Genomic DNA, 20509 nt, shown 5'->3' with positions numbered 1-20509 from the left:
GTTTAGATTTTTTCATTATTTCGGCTGTTTCTTTGGGTTTTTCCTAATGTTCTTTTTTTAATTAACAACCCTAGTATTGTGGCAAACAAAAAAAAAACTTATTTAAATCGGTAGAGCCATTGTCGAGTTTGTGTGTATATATGTATGTGTGTGTGTGTGTATACACATATATATATACATACACACACATATATATACACATATACATACATACATAAGTACATACATACATACACTAACTAATGCCCGGCATGTGTTGCAATGCCTGTTTCATTTTTTTCCAAATTTTTAAATACAATACATACAAATACATACACAGAGTGTGTGTGAGTGATTCTCTTATCCCGCTCTATCTCTATCTGTATAGCTTGTAGCAAGGTTCAAACCATGCTAACTGCTATTATTTTTGTAGCAGCCAACCACGGTCTGACCACCATCTCTGCCTTGCTGGGTGGATCTTTAGGTTTCACCAGTTTATTAGAAACGAACAAAAACAAGGTGTGATTCCGTCTGAAATATAATTACTCCATACTGAGGAAACTTATAACAGATAAAAGAAAATATTAACGTACAATATTAATTACATTCTTAAACAGCTCTCAGGTATATTCAAAAAAAATTATTGGCCGGCCGTACATGGAATTATCAAAAGTTTCATTTACTAAAAATACACAAACCAATAAAAAAAAAAATACAAATATGTTTAAACGATCCCAGGATATATACTTAAAGTCAAGAAATTATGTTTATCTAATTAACTGCATCTGACGACGTAATTTAAAGAAAGTTCAGAAAGGGTCAAAAGATACAGAAGCACCGGAGGTCGGGGCTTCGTTTCCCGGAGATCACGCGGGTACATGATGTCAGGGCGCTTGTGTCCTGTTGTGGAAGGGAGATGAAAATACCAATTCGGCGTTCGGCTTTCGGACCCTGTCTGGAACAGTCCGAATCAAAACTGATCAGAACTTGTACACAGACAGTATACGGGGCAGAAAATGCCCGTAAAAGTTAAGGGGAGGTTGGGGAAAGTCGCGGATCGTCACTCACCAGAGAGGGGAGTTGGCTTCTGTTTACTGATGCGTCGCCCGCCAGGAACTGGATCCCGCGATTACGCAGCTGGGCGCGGTTGATTTCTTCATTTCAAAATAAATAAATTTAAAAGAAAAATAACTATTATTCTTGTACTAAGCAGACGGACTAAACTACTTGAAAAGATTATAGGGATAGCATCCCTTATTTAGGCGACTACACAGTCTGTTGCGGCCGGATGGAAGTCTTGCAGTGTCTCGTCGATCCGCCGATTTTCACAAAACGGTCCGTCTGCAGTCGCGACGCGAAGTGTCCCGCGAAGAACCGCGTCTCGTAATTAAAAGTAAATCTTGAATCAAAAGTTGGGGGGGAGGGGGCTGGGAGTCCGGACCGAAAGGTCCCGAAGTTCCCCGAGTGGGCATTATAAAAAAACTCTGACTGATGTCTCGAAGTTGGTAGCACTGGCCGACTTTAGCGCTACCTGTTGAGGGGGTGTCTGAAATAAAAAAGAATCGACTCGCCCAAGGCGTCTGCTTATACCAAGGGTTAAAGGGACAGTCAGGTGCTACACTCTGGCGGCCTACAGGGTAAGTTGGCTGGGCGGTTCGCGAGTTTGCCGCTAGGTATCGTGTGCGGTCCATCTTGGCACACACATTTTTTATGCAAGGCGTCCTTGGAGACAGTCGCTGTCTGCTGGGGTTTCTGACCTGTCATTGGCCTTAGGCGAATTCTTAGAACCTTGAGAGGAGGGGGGTGAACAAAAGTGCAATGACGCTGAGAACAAGCGTCCATGACGTGCTTTTCGAGGAGAGAACCTAATACGTATTCATGACAGTAAAGGCTATGGTCAGCTCGTCTCTGAGAAATGGTAACAACTCGTCCAGAGCTGTTGTAGGCGGTTTTAGTCATGAAGTGAAGTAACGTTACAGGACTGGGACGTGCCTGTAAGCGAGGGAAATTTTAAACTGGCTGCCAGCATTTATTAGATCTGCAAAATATCAGATACGTCTCTGGGAAAGGTGCTTCAGACTACTGGCACAAAGTTTAACTTAGGGGAGTACACCAGCCTAACAAAGTGTAAATCGCCCTTTAGTAACCAAATTATAGAGCAAATAAAATTTCCAAAAATAATTTAAAATTTTAATAAAATTATAGAAAAAAAAGTGTCGAAATGCCTAATTTCCGGCACAAGCTCTCTCTATACCTAACTCTCTCTCTATATATATATATATCCCTCTCCCTTCCTCTCACCCTCCATCCCTTTACCCCTTTCTCACTCACTCCCTCCCTCTATCTTCCTCTATCTTCCTCTATCCCACCCTCTCTCCCACCATTATATTTTTGGCAATACCAAAGAGGAAATACTATAAAATACTGACAGATAACTATCCATACGACTCGAGCGCCACCTTAAATTTTGCTTTAAGGGTCGGTGTTATCGTAATCTCGCCTAAACAGTGACCATCCTCGTGTTTAGAAGGTCAAGTGTGCAAAATTTCATCGAGATTGGATCAGTGGTTTAGGAACGCACAAACATAGAAACATTCAAAAGTAATTCAAAGCAATATAATAATTTTTTCCGTTTTTATCAAATGATAACATCAAATACCCATGAATTTTATTTTATATTATTATAGTACTTTGCATCCTCTTTCAAATGAGACATTTCTCAGCCTCATTGGATCAGCCAGAAAAAAGTTATGAACATTTACGGAAATCGCTGTACAATTAAAAAAAAGTACAGAGCGCCAACTTTAAAGAGTGAAAACAGGGTTTAATATGAGTCTAATGTTATTTTTAGCCTGAATTTTGGAACCCTGATGAAATTTCAATTAAGAATTGTAAAATTCATTAGTTAGTATTAAATAATAACTTCACAGTTAAATTTTTACTGAAAAGTGCCTTTTTCATCTTGCACCTCAATTAACAGATTGGTTAAAATGCACCATTTTCTAAAAAAATTATAAAATAATAACTAAAGCGAATTTGGCCAAAATAAAAACACGCGTTGTTATATCTGTTCATAGATGCTGTAAAAAAATTTTTATAAAATTTGGAGAGGGTGGGGTGCAAAATTTTTTTTTTCTGAATGATTTGATTTGGAATGACCCCTACATGAATATAAAATGGGTTGAACTGATTACTGCTTGATCTAACTGCTGTATTATATCAGTACAAATTAGAAAGGAAGCAATATTTGACAGGCTAATTATTGAACCACTGTATGCTGGGTATACTATACACAAGATTATATGCTTTTATTTTTAGTTCAATTTCATTCTTAAAACTGAGGGTTTTGGTGTTGTTTATAATTTTATAAAAGATGTTTTGTAATACTTTCACCACCAAAATATTGGTAAAATTTCTATGGGGGATTTTTACGATAAAATAATTTGCAATAATTTAGTCCAAAACATACATTCAGAACAGAGCATTTGTGGTTTATAAGTGATTCAATACATACCAGGTTGGGCCGGCAATACAACCCAGAACATTAACTAGACACTTAAATCACTTGAAAAGTTTGTTTCTATATGATGATTTGGAGTTTGGTTTTTTAAGTTCGTATAGTTGCCAACATCAAAGATAAATTATTCCCTTTGGATATTTGCATTAAAATGAAAAGGTTCAAGGCGGTTCTTTTATTATTATTCCTCACAAACAAACAAAAAAGTTCATACATAATACTTCCAGACGCTGTATCACATATTTACTGTAGCACGTTGCTCGATTAACAAAAAAAAAGGCCCTTTGTTTTAATTTTAAGTTAAAAGTCCAAAATTTCATTTTAATAAAAAGGTTACATTTCGGCCTGGCCCCGACCTCAGCCATGAAGTTAGCTATTTTACTTCATTTTTTCTCGCGAGCTGCCGACGACACGGCTGCATGCAGCGACGATTGAGTGAAAAGTACTTGCACCACGCATTTACCTTCCTTTACAAAGTTAGAAACAAAGGGAGAGCAACTCCGTGGGCCAACTGACCAATCACAACACAGTATTCAGTACTTAACCATGTAGTAGGAAAAATATTGAAAAAAAGTTTTTCTCCATAAGTCTGGGAAGACACATCACACCACCTCAGGGCTCGCTCTGATTGGCTGGCGAGGCAAAGTCCAACTAAAGTTCCAGTCTATTGCTGCGTAGTCACGCACCCATGTGCTGGGTTTTTCCAATAATTTGAGGCTTGAAAAAGTAACTTTCTGGTGACAATGTCATGCCTGTCTTCCTTTCTTTTGAAACCTTCTAAAATGTTATAGAATGTTATAGTCTTATTACCCAGAATATGCTTTAAAATTTGACAAAACGTAATTAATATACATGTTAATTTTAAGTGATTAAGTAAATTACAGTGAAATAATAATAGTAAAACTCACAATATTCAGCTTGATATAGAACCTATCCCAACTCAATAATAATATTAAAGTACAAATAAAATGACTTAAATTACTTTAAATAATAAAAGAAACATGAGTACAAAATAATCTCTAACATTCAGAAAACATCAACGTAAAACATTCTCAGTCAAGTGTTATTGGTGGTAGGCGGCAGGAATTCTGCAATGTTACAAAGAGATACACATTAAAAATGATTAAATTTTTCTGATCCATGCACATTGGTCCAATTTTTTGTCCTGAAATAATGATATTCCTTGAATTTCGGTTATTTAATGATTGCTTTTTTATTATTTGAATTAAGTTTTGGTTAAATGCTACTTAATTCCATGATATAACTTGCATTTTGTTGCTGTATGGTGTGTTAACTGCATTTCGGTGTGTATTTTGACATTCTTTTTGATGGTATTTCGGGTTTTATTACATTTCACCATATAATGTTGTCCCTACTAATTACATCCAGAACTTGGCCATAATTGAAACTGACAACTAAGTGTAGTGAATACCTAAGCTACATCAGCTGACTTAATGCTTTATAGAGCAATGTGGTGCAGTGGTAGGACTCACATTCCATGGGACCCAGGTTCGAATACCATCTATAATACACCCTGATTTCAGCTTTACATGGTTTTACAAAATCATTCAATGCAAGTTCTAAGATGTTTCCTAATGATAGGCCCTGGCAGATTCTATCCCCATGTTCCCGAATTATGTCATGTGATGCCGTCCAATGACTTCACTGACGATGAGTTGTGAGGCTCAACTTAAATAAAACCTAATGCACTACGAAGTAATTTTTAAAGCTGAATAATTCATCTTATGTTTAGACAGTACATAAAACATTGTCTGTTTTGAATAAGTTGAAAGTCTTGCATATTGGAGTAGTTTTACTTATTAGTACAAGTTAATACTACTACCTCTCAACGCATTCCTTGTAACATTATCTCCTGTGTCAAATTGCTCTAATCCTGAAAGTAGCCTTTGAATTTAGTGTGTTTGTTTTGACCTGATGGTCCAAATTGTGTTGCAAAATTGCAATTTACCCTAAGATTATTCAAATTTTTAACATAATAAATGTTTAATAAATCTTAAGCATTTTTTTTACAGTTCCCATGTGTTGAAAAGGCAATTCATGACACCTTCTTCTGCCTGGTGTTTACTCAAACTCTCTGGTAATATAATGCAATATTATGTAAAAACATTTGTTCCTGAAAATTTTTGCACACAATGTTGCAATAAAAATTTCCAAACAATGTGCTGAAATTCTTCAGGAATCCTTATTAAACTAGGTAGTTATCGTGACAAGAGCTGACAAGCTCTTGCTGACTGCAAGCGAGTGAAACACGTCAGCGAGTGAGGATTGTGTGCACAGTGAGCGACAGCGAGCCGGAGGTGGAGGAAGAAGTGAAGACGTACCAAGAGTGGTGGCAGCCGTTGATAGAGGACGACAAGGCGTTCTCGAATCTGGCCGAGAGCGGGAAGCTGCTCTTGCTGTTTTCCATCCTGCGAGAGTGTGAGAAGATAGGAGATAAAGTGTGAGTTCCTAGAGTGCGTTGCATTCTTATTCTGCACTTACTGTTAGCATGTTATTATCTTAGTAAAGATTGCCGTATTTTTCTTGGGGGGACATAATTAACATAATTGGTCTTGTCATGGGAGTTACTTACTTTTCTTTCAGGGTTTGAACAAATTTGGCATTAAATCACATTTGTTATTTGTGAAGTCCATAATACTAACTCTGAGATATTGCATATTGCTGCTTAGCAAACAATACCACCTAACTGACATCTTAAAACGAAATTGACTTTTTGGTTCTAACACATTCTAGTGAACGTTTTGCATCCCCACCAATACAATTTTTACTGCAAAAATCCTAGAGATAGAAGTACCATAAAACAAAAATGGATCCGTTTAAATACACAAAGTAGATACTGCAGTAGGCTCTTGCTTGCTTTGTGGCTCCATGCTGTAGGTTTCCCTTGCTTTTTAATAAAAAATAGTATTCAAAATGTTGATTGAAAATAAAAATACCATTACATTATAAACACACTAACTATATACTTGAAAATAAGCAGTTTTTTTGACCCTCCTGTGAAGTTACTGAAGTGTTATTTAGGCAATAGTGTTAGCTAAGCGACGATATGTAAGATCATTACTGGGTTGCTTATTAGGTTGGAAGTCAAATAAGAAATGACTATACAGGATGAGTCTGCAGGTTCATCACGACAAAATAAGTTGAAAATATCTATACAACTTACAGTCTAAAGTGTTTCCCAAAACTGGTATATACCTTTGAATTTGGAGCTGAACAACATCTTTATTGTAAATAATAAAGAAAGTATTTATGATGTAACAGTATGCATCTGTATTATATTTAATTGAATAAAATTCTACAACCACAGTGAATTTTGTTACGTTACCAAATATATTTCATTGAAATAATTGGGGATAGTAACACATCACGAAGTACGTAAAAAATAAAGGTTCCCCCAATTATTTCAATTAAATAATTTTGTGACAGCGACAACATTTGTGGAGGTTGTAGGTTGTAGGTTATTCAATCAAACATAATCCAGACGCTCAGGGTACCATCTTAACTACCTTCTCTATTATTTACGATAAAAATGTCCAACTTCAAAAATTTATACCAGCTTTCGGAAGCTTTTTAGACCATAAGTTATTACATTTTTTTTTAAACTTATTTGTTTGTGATGAACTGTGGCCGAAGTTTTTTCAGTCCAATTCAAACTCATCCTGTATTATTTCTATAGTGTAAGTATTTAAAGACTCAGCTCTGGGATTCTTCCTTGTTAACGTTGTGGGTGTAAAAAAATTACCCCGTGCGGGGGCAAACAGCCCACGTCCATCTCTACCCGCACTGCCAGTTACAAGCATTGTTTTTCAACCCCGCTAACCTTGACTTCGCCAAGGCTAGTTGCGTAAACGCGGTAGAGACGCAAAACTAAATTACAAATTTGATTGTGTATGCAGTAGGTTATTGCAGCGTTCAGACCAATTACTTTATATACAAACATTTAAATTTATTCCGGATAAATTAGAATACATGAACTACAGACAAGTGGAATAAAATACCTAAAAAAATGACATAAAATTTACAAATGCTATACGTGACGCCCGGCCGTAGCGATCACGTTACCTGCGGCACAAAAACCTTGCCATCGCATAAGTCTAAGTCTGTCCTTCATCGCCGCGCGAGGGAGGGGGGGGGGAGAGTCCACACGAAATCTTGGCTACCGTCCCAAAACAACCTCTTCTTCCACCATTAATAAATTGAAGTTTTACTTACATTGGTTGCTCGCCGTGCAGTAGAAATTTACCAAACTGTAGCGCCTCGGGTACCCGGGCTGTAGACTGGGCGTAGATGACCATGTTGCACAGTCAAATGGCGCCGGTCGACGCACTTCGGGGCGTGGTGGATTAACACTCGCGACTTGCAAAAAAGTTTAAAATCGTTCATGCGAAATACGTTGCCGTACATTCCAAATTATCAAAAAAATAATGCAGCTGATGTGGGCCGCGGCAACGATAACTCCGCGTAGCAGTGTCCATGGTTAACCGTTCATACCGAAGTGTGGGTCGTGTCCCAACTCCCTTGCGCGGAGTTACCCTGGGAACCCATATTCACAACTGACCCGCCGTCGGTCAACGCCCGCAAGCTTCTCTCGACTACGACTGCACAGAGTCCAAAAAAAGTCCGCTCGCCGCATACGTCACACTCCCGTGACGTCATCCACCTCCCTCCGCTAATTTCCCCCTCTCTCCTGCGTGGACAAGTCCATTTAGTAGGGGTCAATGGCCGCACGGTAAACCACAGTACTTGATTAAATATTAACTAAAACTAGTAAAGATGTATGTAAAAATAAATATGAAAACATTACTTAAAAATTACGTTAAAATTATAATTAAACATAATAAACACTAAACATAATCACATGAGACACCTGAAGTGTCTCAACGTCATTTGTCATCATTGTTCGTCTTGTTTCCTTGGAGCTTGTCTATTTCCCATGTACTTTTCCTCCCTAATTCTTTATATATCAGTTCCTTGCTCATGTATTTTTCTCTCTGTGGGCAGAGCTGTCGAGAGCAGGCCAGGGCCCAGGGGATACTAACAGTGGGGCCCCATCCCATCACTGTTAAAAATACCTAATGTTATCAATAGTGATGGGATTTTCGATACTTCGATACCTCGATACTTTCGATACTTGACGGTATCGCAAAGTATTGAGTATCGAAACTGTAAGTTCGATACATTTTTTTGATACCAGAATGCTTGTTCATTTGTATTGAATTAAGTTTTGAGTCACCATCGTACAAAATACAACTACAGTAGAACCTCGATGATACGTTCCCGTTTCATACATTTTCCCGTGTCATACGCCGATTAATTTTGATCCCGCAGAATGAACTATATTTACAATGGTTTACTTTCCCGGAACATACGCATATAAAATCATTAATTTCCGGTTTCATAGGTTTTTACGAAGCGAAAAAGTCCTAAAGTTCACAAATTTTTTTGTTTTATTCCTCCTGATAAACTACGTTTTAATGCTTTTATTTTGAAAAAAGTTCATTGTTTACCTTTGCAATCGTAAGAAAATAACTTTATCGCACCATAGATATGGATAGTATCACATCAGGAAGACTGTGCACTTCGCTAGTAGCATCTATGGCCAGCACCAAGCGAGACTAGTGGCGCAAACTAGCAACGATTATGAAAATGGTGCACGCGCTTTACCAAGGCACGGATCTCATATTTTGTGCATTCATTAATCTTTGAACTGAATATACCCATTTGTTATTGTTTTCTTACGATCGGATTGTTTTGTCTTTTACGTTTTCAAGTTAAAATTTTATTGAAAAGTGTTCTGTTGCATAAAGTTGTTTGTAAAATGAAACAAACAAGCAAAAATTTCTGGCCCTCACTGAACAGCATCTTCAACATCATTTGAAGAGGGGTTTGTCTTAAGCAGACCAATATCAAAATCCAGCAGTTTTCCCCCACAGATTGGGTCTTCTTTGTTTGTTTGATTTGAAGATGAGTTACCAATTGAATCTATCAAGATGTGGCCATTTTCAAAATCCTCCTGCGGTGCTGCTCTATGCATAAAATCATGAGAACGCAGGGTACTTCTTTCTCCAAGTTACCACCATTTGTGTTAGCACTTGTTGCAAGGTCGTCACGTGAACTCTCTTTGACACTGCTAAGAGCATTTTCAGTTTTATCAGAGCGTACAGTGGTGATAACGCCACTGTTACTGACATTGTCACTGACATTGTCATCTAACCCATGAGTAATATCATCAGTTTGATTGCTTCTATCATTAACTTTTTCCAAGTCTTATCTGTTGTCCTCCGATTTAGCTGTAACTACAAAGCCTGTAATATATATCTGGCATAACTAAAAATCTTGTCCTGAGCAGCCTTTTCTTTTCTGTTCTATGCCCCATGGTATTCCATGATAGTCACCACTTAAAAAATAATCATACATTAAAAAAATACCAGTTAACTTAATGCTAATACAATTATCAGATTTTACTAGGTTGGTTATAGTAAAGGGTTAATTTTTTTTTGCATCTATTTTAAACTTATATATTTATAGGATTGTGCGATTGTAACCTTTCCCCCACGAAACGAAAGCGAAAGAAAATTTACGAAGTTTCGCGAAAGTGAAACGAAAACAAAATTTCTTGTTAGATGAATACAGCCTTTATTTATTGACTGTACCTATATTATAAACATTTTAATACGCAGAGAAAAAGTGCGTAAAATATAAATAAAGTTGACCACTCTGTACATTTCAAAATTGTACATTCAGAAGTAAATATGTACTCTGCTGTTTGAGAGCATAAATGAATCGGGTATTTTTTTTCAAATGTTACATGATTTTGTTACAATGCCACAACGTTAGTGCAATACTATTTTTGTCAGCGTCTGACTGAATAGTACCTGTCTATTCACATTGTTGGCCATGATTGTTTACACTTTATTGCGATTTCACTGAAGAGCAAAAATAAACACGCATACTATTTAAATAGCATGTAATTAAATCTTTCTATGCAAATCTTTTCAGATAGGTAGTATATTGTTTGCATTACTTGCATATGTGAATGTGGTTAAAATACATTGAATATTTTTTTTTCTGAATCAATTAAAACGAAACAAACTTTGTTAAGCTATCAAACATTTGTTTGGATTGAAATATTTCGCTTATTTACGAATTTAGATAACTGAAATGCTAATTGAAATCTAAATTAAAGTGGCGAATTTCGATTTCGAAGTAACTGACCAAACATTCGCACAACCCTAAATTAATTTAATATATAATTGATTGATTGTAGACTGTAGACGTGGTATTGTGTAAACTGCAGAGACTGATTTTAACATGGAAACAGGCACATGCACAGACGTTATGAACAACATTACATGTGCTTAAACTGCAGAGCAGATAACTGGATGCACTTGACTTACCAAGGCCAACTATTGAATTCTTGGAATTGTTCGCACAATCGTAAAAGTCACGTTACATGAGTTATATTATACTTCATTTTGTATAGCACTAACACACTCACACAGCGACCAATGCTACATGCCTACATGTAAATGTAACTTCATTTTGTATCTCTCTCTGCACTGCACTCTGCACACAGGGAATCGCTACATGCAACAAATATTAGGGCTAGGCGCACGCGCAACAGGCTGTCCGCTCAAGAGCTCACTGTGACGCCATCTGTTATCAGCACCAGGTACTAGCAGTCCAGTCAGTCAAGTGTCGCTGGCTCGCTGCTTGCTAGACAGTACATAATTTACGGGTTTTTTTTATGGCAAGTAAGCTCTTTTTAAAACCAACACTACGGGAATAATATCCAATAACATATTTTATAAAGGTCTCGGACAATAAATAACATATGATTGCAGTGCAAAGTATACATACATTTAATAGTCATTTAAATCTACCATCGCCTTTTCAGATGGAAAATGTTGACATACTACGCTCGGGCCTCGGGCCCCCTGAAGGGAGTCGGACCCCGGGGATTTTACCCCTGCTTCCCCCCCCCCCCCCCTCTCGACGGGCCTGTCCGTGGGGGAGCATTGTGAGTTAGCCCACGTAAACAGCTCTCTCCTGCCTTGTTCAGCTAGTTCTGCTGGGTAAATTCCTGTGATTAGTGTTAAAAGTGTGGGGCCAAGAACGTTCAGATGACAAATAAGACTTGTGTTCGGGATGACTCTGGTTTATTCCCAGTCAAGCCATCCTTACTTTTGTTCTTGAAATCGATTTAGGAAAGTACTCAGATATTTTCGTACAATAGGCCTTGGCCAGTGCCGTCCACAGATTCCCTTTAACATGTAGTTTGTGTGCAACTCTCTCTGATGACTCTGCTGTGGATGAGATACAAAAAAGAAATGATTAATTATTTTATTTTACTTATTAACTAGCCCACGTTCCTACTGACCCAGCTTACAAGCTTAAACATAAATCTAAATTTTAAAAGCTCACATACACATTCACCTTGTACACAATGAACTTGGCAAAATATGTTGACCTAGGAATCTGAGAAAAATGCTGAAAGCAGTGAACTTAATTTTATTTTGTTTCAAAGAATAAGTGTAAATTTTATCATTAGTCAAAACATTTGTTTTCCAGTTAAACTTCTAAAATTCTGATTCCTCATTTCTTACTTGTAAATAAAGGAATCTTTTTTTCCAGCTTGGTGTTCAGCCAGTCCCTGTTTTCTCTGGACCTGATAGAGTACTTCCTTCACCAGATAGATGAAGCTTCGCAAGCTGGCACCGTGGGTGACTTGTTATGCAACCATTCAGGCTCGTGGTCTCCTGGCCTCGATTACTTTCGTTTCGATGGTGGAACGTCTCTGGACAATCGCAGCTACTTTTGCAAAGCCTTCAACAATGAAGAAAATCTCAGGTATGTCAAATTTTGTTTTGTGCTATAGGAAAAATTTTCTCAAAACAGAACTTTCACCAACTAAACATCATTTCTAAATTTAATATTTTTTTTATGATCTCTTAGTTTCATTCATAATTTTGGAATTTAGGGTCAATGTAGAATCATGAAAGATTACTTTTATAAATTCACATACTGTTTCATCACAGAATTGATAAATGCTCAGCACAAATGATCATGCTAACTCTACATTGTCAAATTGTTTACATTACATTTTGTTGTTTTAATTCGTTGTGTTTCTTTTTAGGGCTCGGCTCTTCCTAATATCCACCAAAGCTGGTGGCTTGGGGATAAACTTGTTTGGAGCAAACAGAGTCATCATATTTGATGCTTCTTGGAATCCTTCTCACGATGTCCAAAGTATCTTCAGGGTGTACCGTTTTGGACAGAAGAAACCATGCTACATATACAGATTTCTGGCTAAGGTTTTTATTTTCTGATTGTAGTTTACATTCAGTTGAGTTAAATAATGCCAGGCGGTGTTGCTGTAAAATTACGGATTGTCTTCAGGGTACGATGGAAGAGAAGATCTACGACCGGCAGGTGACGAAGCTGTCCTTGTCATGTCGGGTTGTTGACGAGCAGCAGATAGAGAGGCACTACAACATGGCAGACCTGCAGGAGCTGTACAACTTCAATCCCGAGCCGTCCACCACATCCACGCCCATGCTCCCTAAGGTAGGTGCCTACTCGTGAACACATGGCACTCACCGAACTGTGCAGTACCTTGTAGACCAACACCTCCATTACTGCAGCTTTGCCATCCTCTGCTCTTTCTCTTTTACTGTTTTACCTCTTCTTTAAACTTTGTGCCACTTGCCTTCTCCTGCTTTGTCTACTTGAAGTACTCCAGATACAGACACCTTGTTTTCTATTTTCCACAACTACTCCAGGAAAATGATGGGAAGGTTTCTTATCACAGGCCATGGCCTGTTCCTTCACCAGTCATGGAGTGGATCTATCTCTTATGACCTTGTTTTCACGGAATTTTAAAGCAAATAAATAAAAAAAGTTGAGCTTAAAAGGTAAGAAGGTAATAGCAGAAAAATAAAGAGTGGTGATTTCATATTCTCTACTTTAATTGTGTTCAAGTTAAGTACAATTTTGAGTAAAGTATTAATTAGAGGTGTCAAAATATATACTATCTTGCTTATTATGCTCATGTAATATGATTAGGGCCTGGAAAATTTCGGTGTTTTCAGTACGCAAAAAGCGGTACTTTCAAATTAGAAAAGCGGTGGTTTAAAGTTGGTATTTTCGTTATGCAATGGAAATTTTACCGGTATTTTAAAAGTTGACTAAATTGTGCAGTTATTGAATATAATAGTTAACATATTTGATAAACAATCCATGTATACTAGGAATATACTAATATGCATAATAACAGCCAATTAAATCCAAAACAGTTACACAAAACAGACACCTTGCTATAGATGTTTGCAACTACAAATTTTCTTCTTTTTTTTCTTTGGCTGCCGATGCCACATGCTTAGCCGAATTTAGTAGTTTGTCAATGGAATTTTTTGGGTTAAATGATACTTTAACCTTACGTGAGTATTAGTGATCTGCAAATACGTAGAATCCCGCTGATGCGACCCCTCACGGTTCCCGGAAAAACGGACTTATAAATGGAATTGTCGCGATAGAGATTCGGGCCAAACCCCCCCCCCCCCCCCCCCACCCACCCCCCACCACCACCAAATATATCCAAATACTTAAAAAAATCGTCTTTGTTCGCATAGATTTCATATTCAAATAGTTTATGGTGTAAAATAGACAACTTTTTAAATTCATATTACACTTCGGACTAGCATACCCCGAACAATGGGTTCCGATAAATACTCGCGCTAAGTGAATTCGCGTCACGCGAGTTCGGCTATGCTAGCCGGCTAGTGGTTATTTTCGTTCAAAACGTGTGGAAGGAACTTGTGTGGATCAGGTAGAAAACATTTGGCTATAAACGAAAGATATAAGAACAATGCTATCCTGAAATGCTGTGACATGTTTTTGGAGTAGATAATCACAGCGACAGACGACAGGATGCGCGCTCGCCCTTGCCGTCAGCGATGTTTATTTTGACAGCTCCAGCAATTATCTTGTCCACGTCCCTTCACAGCGTAAAAAAAAAGAAAAAAAGCACGTCGGAATGCAGATGGAAAAGTAACTATGCAGTAAAATAAATATATTTACAGCCCTGCTAAATTTTTCTATTCAATTAAATTCAAGGAATAAGTGATTTTTCAGCAGAAACTGCTGTGTGACTAATAAACAAATTGTTTCATAATAACTTAAACTTATAAAGTATTTATTAACGGCAAAGAATAGTCGTATAAGCCCATAAAAATATTTATTTTACCGAGAATGGACTGTACAACCTGGCTTTTGCCGCACGCGGTGTGGGAGGGGAGGAGGATGCTAACAGTTTCTCACGCAGAAGGTTGAAATAAAGGAGGGAATGTGTTGAAATGTTAGATGGAAAAGGGGGGGGGGGGTGGTTTTTACATGGTTTGTGGCTCTGGGAGGGATGAGCCTTGAATAATTAGCAGGGGATGGGAGAGGTAAGCGTCACGTCACGTATGACGTCAAGCCGCCGCTACCGCCAGCCTGGCCGGACGTGTTTCTTACGCTCTCGCAGAAGCTACCTCAGCGGCTTTTCTTGCGGGCGGGTAAGATAACATGACAGCTGAGACGGCTTTTCGTGCGATAGTGGACGCGCCGAGCTCGGCTAGACACTGCCGCGTGGACAGTCTAGAGGGGTGGTATCTATTTTTAGCTGTCTTTTTTATGCCTGCCTGCTTACAGTACAGCTCTCGCCAAGATAAAACTGAACACACAGCGCCCAACAAAGTGTTACAGACTTGTTTTTCAGCCGATTTTACTCAAATTTTCGACTTTCTCTGCTCAAATTTTTCACGGTTTCTCAAAAAAACGGTCGTATAAACGAAATGGACGCATCAGAGGTGTCGCATCGGCGGGTTTCTACTGTAATGGTACTTTTCGGGGATATATTCGCAGTGTAATATAGAAATGTTGTGTTTTTCGCGAATGTACTTCCTTTTCGCGTTTTCATGTGAAATTCACGCGAATTTTCGCAAAATTCGCGATCGCGAAAAATTCCAGGCCCTAAATATGATGTATGAGGGCTAACTACGAATATTCTTTACTCTGCAACCAATACTGACTTTAAATTGAAATATTGAAAATGTTTTAAAAATATGGGTGTGTGATTTGTAGTTATCCAAATATTTACTAAACCTCATAATGTTTAAATAAATATTCCTTTGCATTAGGTGCTGTAATTTAATGAACATAAAATATATTATTAAAAGTGATAATAATAAATGATTAACTATATGAGTGTTGGTATTAGCATGTGTGCATGAACTGTCTGAAAAAATTATTTATCCACTAGCATGCACAAATTTAATATGTTATTTGTAGAGCCCATGAAAAATGGTAAATAAAACTGTCTGATTTTGGTAAATAAACTATAGGATTTCAGTGCTATATTTTGGTTTTTTTAAAAAAAAAAAAAAAAATTGGTGGTATATTTTGGTAAAAAAAAAAATTTTCTTTTGTTAAATGAGTGCATTAGTTCTACTAATTATTTAATTTCATGATACACAAAGCTGTACATGATACTTGATACAGCAATCACTAGATTCCTGCGCAAGCCTTACAGAAGTGTTTTACTACACATTTTCCGGCCTCTTTCCCATCAAATTGTGTTTATTAGGAAGTTAGAACCGTAACACATTTCCTTGACTTACCTTTCATGTATTCATGTAACCATTCCTTCATAGCTGGGTGATATAGCTTCTCTAGGGAAATATTTGCAGAAAAAAATGCATGCACTGTATAGCTTGCAAATTTGACTTTAATTTCCTTTGCTTGTTTATGGAGAACAATATTATCCTCGAATGTCACTTGCCTTTTGACTCCACAACCTGATGCTAATGTTTAACTTTTTTTTCTTCTCTAAATGAGATGCTCGCTGTTTGCAGTGTTTTTCACAAGAATCTTTCCTTTTCCAATCTACTACCATATTGCGAAATTTACACATCATTATCCACTTTTCTTTATTAAAAACAATGAATCCTTCATGCTCGTATTCTTTAGCTCGTTCAAACACTGATACGACCTTAGGCATTGTGAAGTATCAAGTAAACCAAGTAAATTTCAAACAAAACAAACTGCAACTACCTATTTTCGTTCAGATTTAACTATTTACATGGAACGTAGGATCTTTTCAAACCTCATTTGGTCATTTAACATGACCGGCGTATTGCTACGTTAAAATCCCATAACCTCTCTGTTATTATTTACAAGCAATACAACAATGGAAACGAATGGCCAAATGAGAAGCCTAAGATGTACAAGTTCTGTCCCTGCCCGAATACGCCCGATTATTCACCTTCGGCCAACCTCAGGATTTGTTTTATTTGTGTGCAGGAAAAAAGAATTCAAATATTAAAAGTGGTCTGTTAGGTTAGCTACATTAAAACAATTTTAAAACACTATGGACGGTTAGTTAGGTTAGTATAGCTACATTAAAATAAACAGAGAAATATAAATATATATAAATAAACCCGAGGTTGGTCAAAGGTGAATATTCGGGCGTGTTCGGGCAGGGACAGAACTTGATATACATCTTAGGCTTTCCTGGCCAAATGGCTAACTTCATCCACATCCCGCTAGGAACGCTGATAAATGGTTGCCGCTTTCAGGCTGAGTGTTTGGTATTTATTTTGCTTCAACTTATCTATGGCGTATCTCATAATAAAGATGGCTTACAATGTTTTGGTTTACTAAACGAATATGTTTTGCTGCAAAAGTATTATTGTGAAACTTGATATGTATTCATATCACGTTAAAATTCTGACATTTCGCAGATATTTCGTGAAACAAGAATTTCGCGGCATCGCCAGTTATTTCGTGAAAACAAAATGCTGTAAAATCAAAATAGGCGTTTGGAAACGTATTTGTAAGTGCTTAGAATGTAGTTCCGAAATCGTTAGTAAAATTTCGCGATTTCATCATTAACGAAATTCGAGTACCTCTAGTTATTGAATAATAAATAAACATAAATGAAAGAAAGTAAGAATACAGTATAGATATTAATAATAATATTGATTCTCAGTATTATGTTACCGTTATAGCAATAATTTTCTGCACTTCTTGACAGAGAATAACTAGTTTAAAATAAATTATAATAATCATATAACATTCAAGGCTATTTTTGCAATCCATAAGTTAATGTCAGACCTCTTTTTTTTTTTTTTTTGTTTTTTTTTTTTTTTTTTTTTTTTTTTTGGAAATTGCATTAATAAAAATACAATGAAAAGTCGGATTTTTTACAAAAATGGAATTGATTAAAATAAATTTATAAATTGTTGTTAACGAACCAACCAAATACTAACAATGCTAAAAGAATGGTTCGTGGACACTATTACTGCTTGGAAGGCTTTTCAAATGTAAAATTAATGAGGAAATGAGGAAAATGTGTTTTGTACAGAAATATCTCAAATTAAACATTACAATTTAGCATTTTCTGTAATAAACTGGATAAGTTATTTGTAGATAAAATAAAGTAAATATATATTAATACGAAAAAGAAAAATGCTATGAAATTTTTATGGTATAGTACAACACTTACACATTCGTGAGAAGTGTAGAATCAAGGAATTAATTTTGAAATCCTAACTGGGTCAGTGGTTTCCAACTCCGTAATATGAATGAAGATTTGTATGCAGCATACCAGAGAATGCTTATAAATAAAAATAACAATATGAGGTGTGATCAAAAAATATGGAGAATAATGTTACTATTAACTAAGAAACAAACTTGCTCAAATTTGAACTAATCTCCAAGATACTCTCCTTGGCTAGCAATTCACTTATCCACGTTGATTCCATGATTAGAAGCATTTCTGGAAGGTTTCTTTTGGAAGGGCTGTCAGCTGCTCCGTCGTGCCCCTCTCAGTGTCGGGATTGGTGTCAAAATGTTTTTTCTTTTAGCGCAGCCAGAAGTCTCATGGTGCTAAGTCTGTAGAGTAAGGTGGATGTGGACGGACAGGAACCTTTTGTTCGGCAAAAAACTCATGGATCAGAAGTGAGGTGTAGCACGGTGCGTTGTCGTGATGGAGGAAGCTATCGGCACATTTTTATGGTCTCTTTCTGTATACACAATTTCGCAAACTTTGCAGAATACCCTTATAATATTCTGAGTTTACAGTTGTTCCTTTTGGAACAAACTCTGATCGTACTATGTCCTTACTATGGAATAAAAACAGTGAGCTTGATGTTTGACTTTGACTGGCGTGCCTTCTTAGGGCTAGGAGAGCCACTGGTTTTCCATTGGGAACTCTGAATTTTCATTTCAGGATCATAACCATACAGCAGACTTTCACCTCCAATTAAAATTTTGGCCTTGAGGTCCAGATCTGCAATAAGATGATCCTTCAATTCTGTGCAAACTGCCAACCTTTTTCCTGCTGTTCATCAGTCAAAAGTGTAGGAGCAAATTTCGCACTTGCTCAGCTCATTTGCAAATTATTGGTTAAAATGTTTTTCATGGATCCGTACAAGCTGTTCAGTTCTTCGGTAAGCTCTCGAATAGTTAATTGCCCGTTTGAATGAGCCATTATTGTCACTTTTTGCACTTGTTTTTCCTGATTTTGAGGTCAAAGTATGTCCTGACCATTGCTCATCTTCAACTGATACATTTTTGCTTTTAAATTACTCATACCACTTGTAAATAGTCTTCAGAGTCACTACATGCACTAATCACTATGCACTTATTTAAACATTTCATGAGCAGCTTTGGCACTTTTTTGCAACAAAAAACAAATTGTAATGTTAATGCATTGTTTGAAAACCATGATGCACGACACAATGTAAACACGACCTCACTCTCTTGTTCTGGAAGCAGACTAAGTCACATCTTGTTAAAGTTGACATTGACTATCTCAGTGGATCAGGCTATCAGCCTTATTACTTCAAATAGATATAGCGTCAGCAATTGTTGCTAAAAAAATTCATTCATCGTATGTTTTGATTACACCTCGTATTTTACTGTGAAAAAATATAGCTGCAGATTGTGTGTGAGAGCATGTGAATTCAAGAGAAATACTTTTCATATGAAAACTTGACATTTAAAAATTGAAGAATCAAATGTGTCTGGAGCCATTATTGATGCCATGTTTTCTTGCATGATCGTTGTACTTGCAAATTGTCGCACTGTTATTCAAAGGCGTCAGAATTTGGAGAAAAAATATATATTCTTGCATAATAGTCTACGCTGTTTTTGATCCCGTTTTTGGATTCTAAGTGTTTTGTGTAGGTAGTAAATATGACAGGTTAAAGCACTGTGTAACAGCAATTGAAGTTGCTGTCAGGCAGTTTGATAGTAATAATGGGGAAATACAATAATCACAATTAGAGTAAAACTCGTTTAAGATGTACCCACACAATATGATTTCCTGTTCAATATGGTAAAAGGTTTCGGTCCCACCATTTTCTCAATAAGATATACATTATTTTTTCCCCTGTAAGATTTTGACCATAAACTTCTTTTCCTGTATGAAGAGATTTATGTTTTTTTTAAATTTAAATCTATTATTTGTTTGTATATTACCACTTACTTAATTCATAGAAATACGAAATTGTCCAATCTGTAAATTTTCTTTTAAAGACTTTTCAAACGTTTTAACCTTTATCTGTTCATCTTTTTTGCCACTGTGTACCACCTCTGAAAATGTAACCAGCGCTAGTTGGTACTATTCATGTTTGGTTATGTTGATGCCCATATGCATGTAGTCGAATATCAATATCAGTAGCTCACTGATTGCGTGCAATGTGCATGCTGTATCTAGTGCCGAGTAAACTACATTTGATAGCCTGCACTTTTTTATGGTTAGTGTGTACTACGACAATAGTTATTCATTATTTCCAGCTCATGGTTTTGTTTTTATATTTAAAGTTTAACAAAATCTGTTTTTTTTACATAACTTGTTAATTTAAATTTTTTGACTGCTTTTGTTTACTCTCCTTTTTAATGAAACATACATTTCATGAATCAGTTTTATTTTAATGAATAACTTTA

The 20509-nt window shown here is 36.7% G+C and overlaps 1 protein-coding gene across 9 annotated transcripts in view; it reads left to right on the top strand.

The window, feature by feature from the left end:
- Nucleotides 1-20509, top strand: part of LOC134531113 (transcriptional regulator ATRX homolog) — a 258967-nt gene that overhangs the window by 177453 nt on the left and 61005 nt on the right. For all 9 annotated transcript variants that reach the window (XM_063366679.1, XM_063366674.1, XM_063366677.1 and 6 more), the window contains 4 exons: nt 5795-5957; nt 12152-12367; nt 12654-12831; nt 12917-13084. In XM_063366679.1, the coding sequence (XP_063222749.1) occupies nt 5795-5957; nt 12152-12367; nt 12654-12831; nt 12917-13084 (725 nt within the window). The remainder of the gene's footprint in view (nt 1-5794; nt 5958-12151; nt 12368-12653; nt 12832-12916; nt 13085-20509) is intronic.

This window comes from Bacillus rossius, chromosome 3, assembly GCF_032445375.1.
Source record: "Bacillus rossius redtenbacheri isolate Brsri chromosome 3, Brsri_v3, whole genome shotgun sequence".
Taxonomy (NCBI): domain Eukaryota; kingdom Metazoa; phylum Arthropoda; class Insecta; order Phasmatodea; family Bacillidae; genus Bacillus; species Bacillus rossius.
The sequence above is the reverse complement of the archived record's forward strand: the minus strand, read 5'-3'. Positions and strand labels throughout refer to the sequence as shown.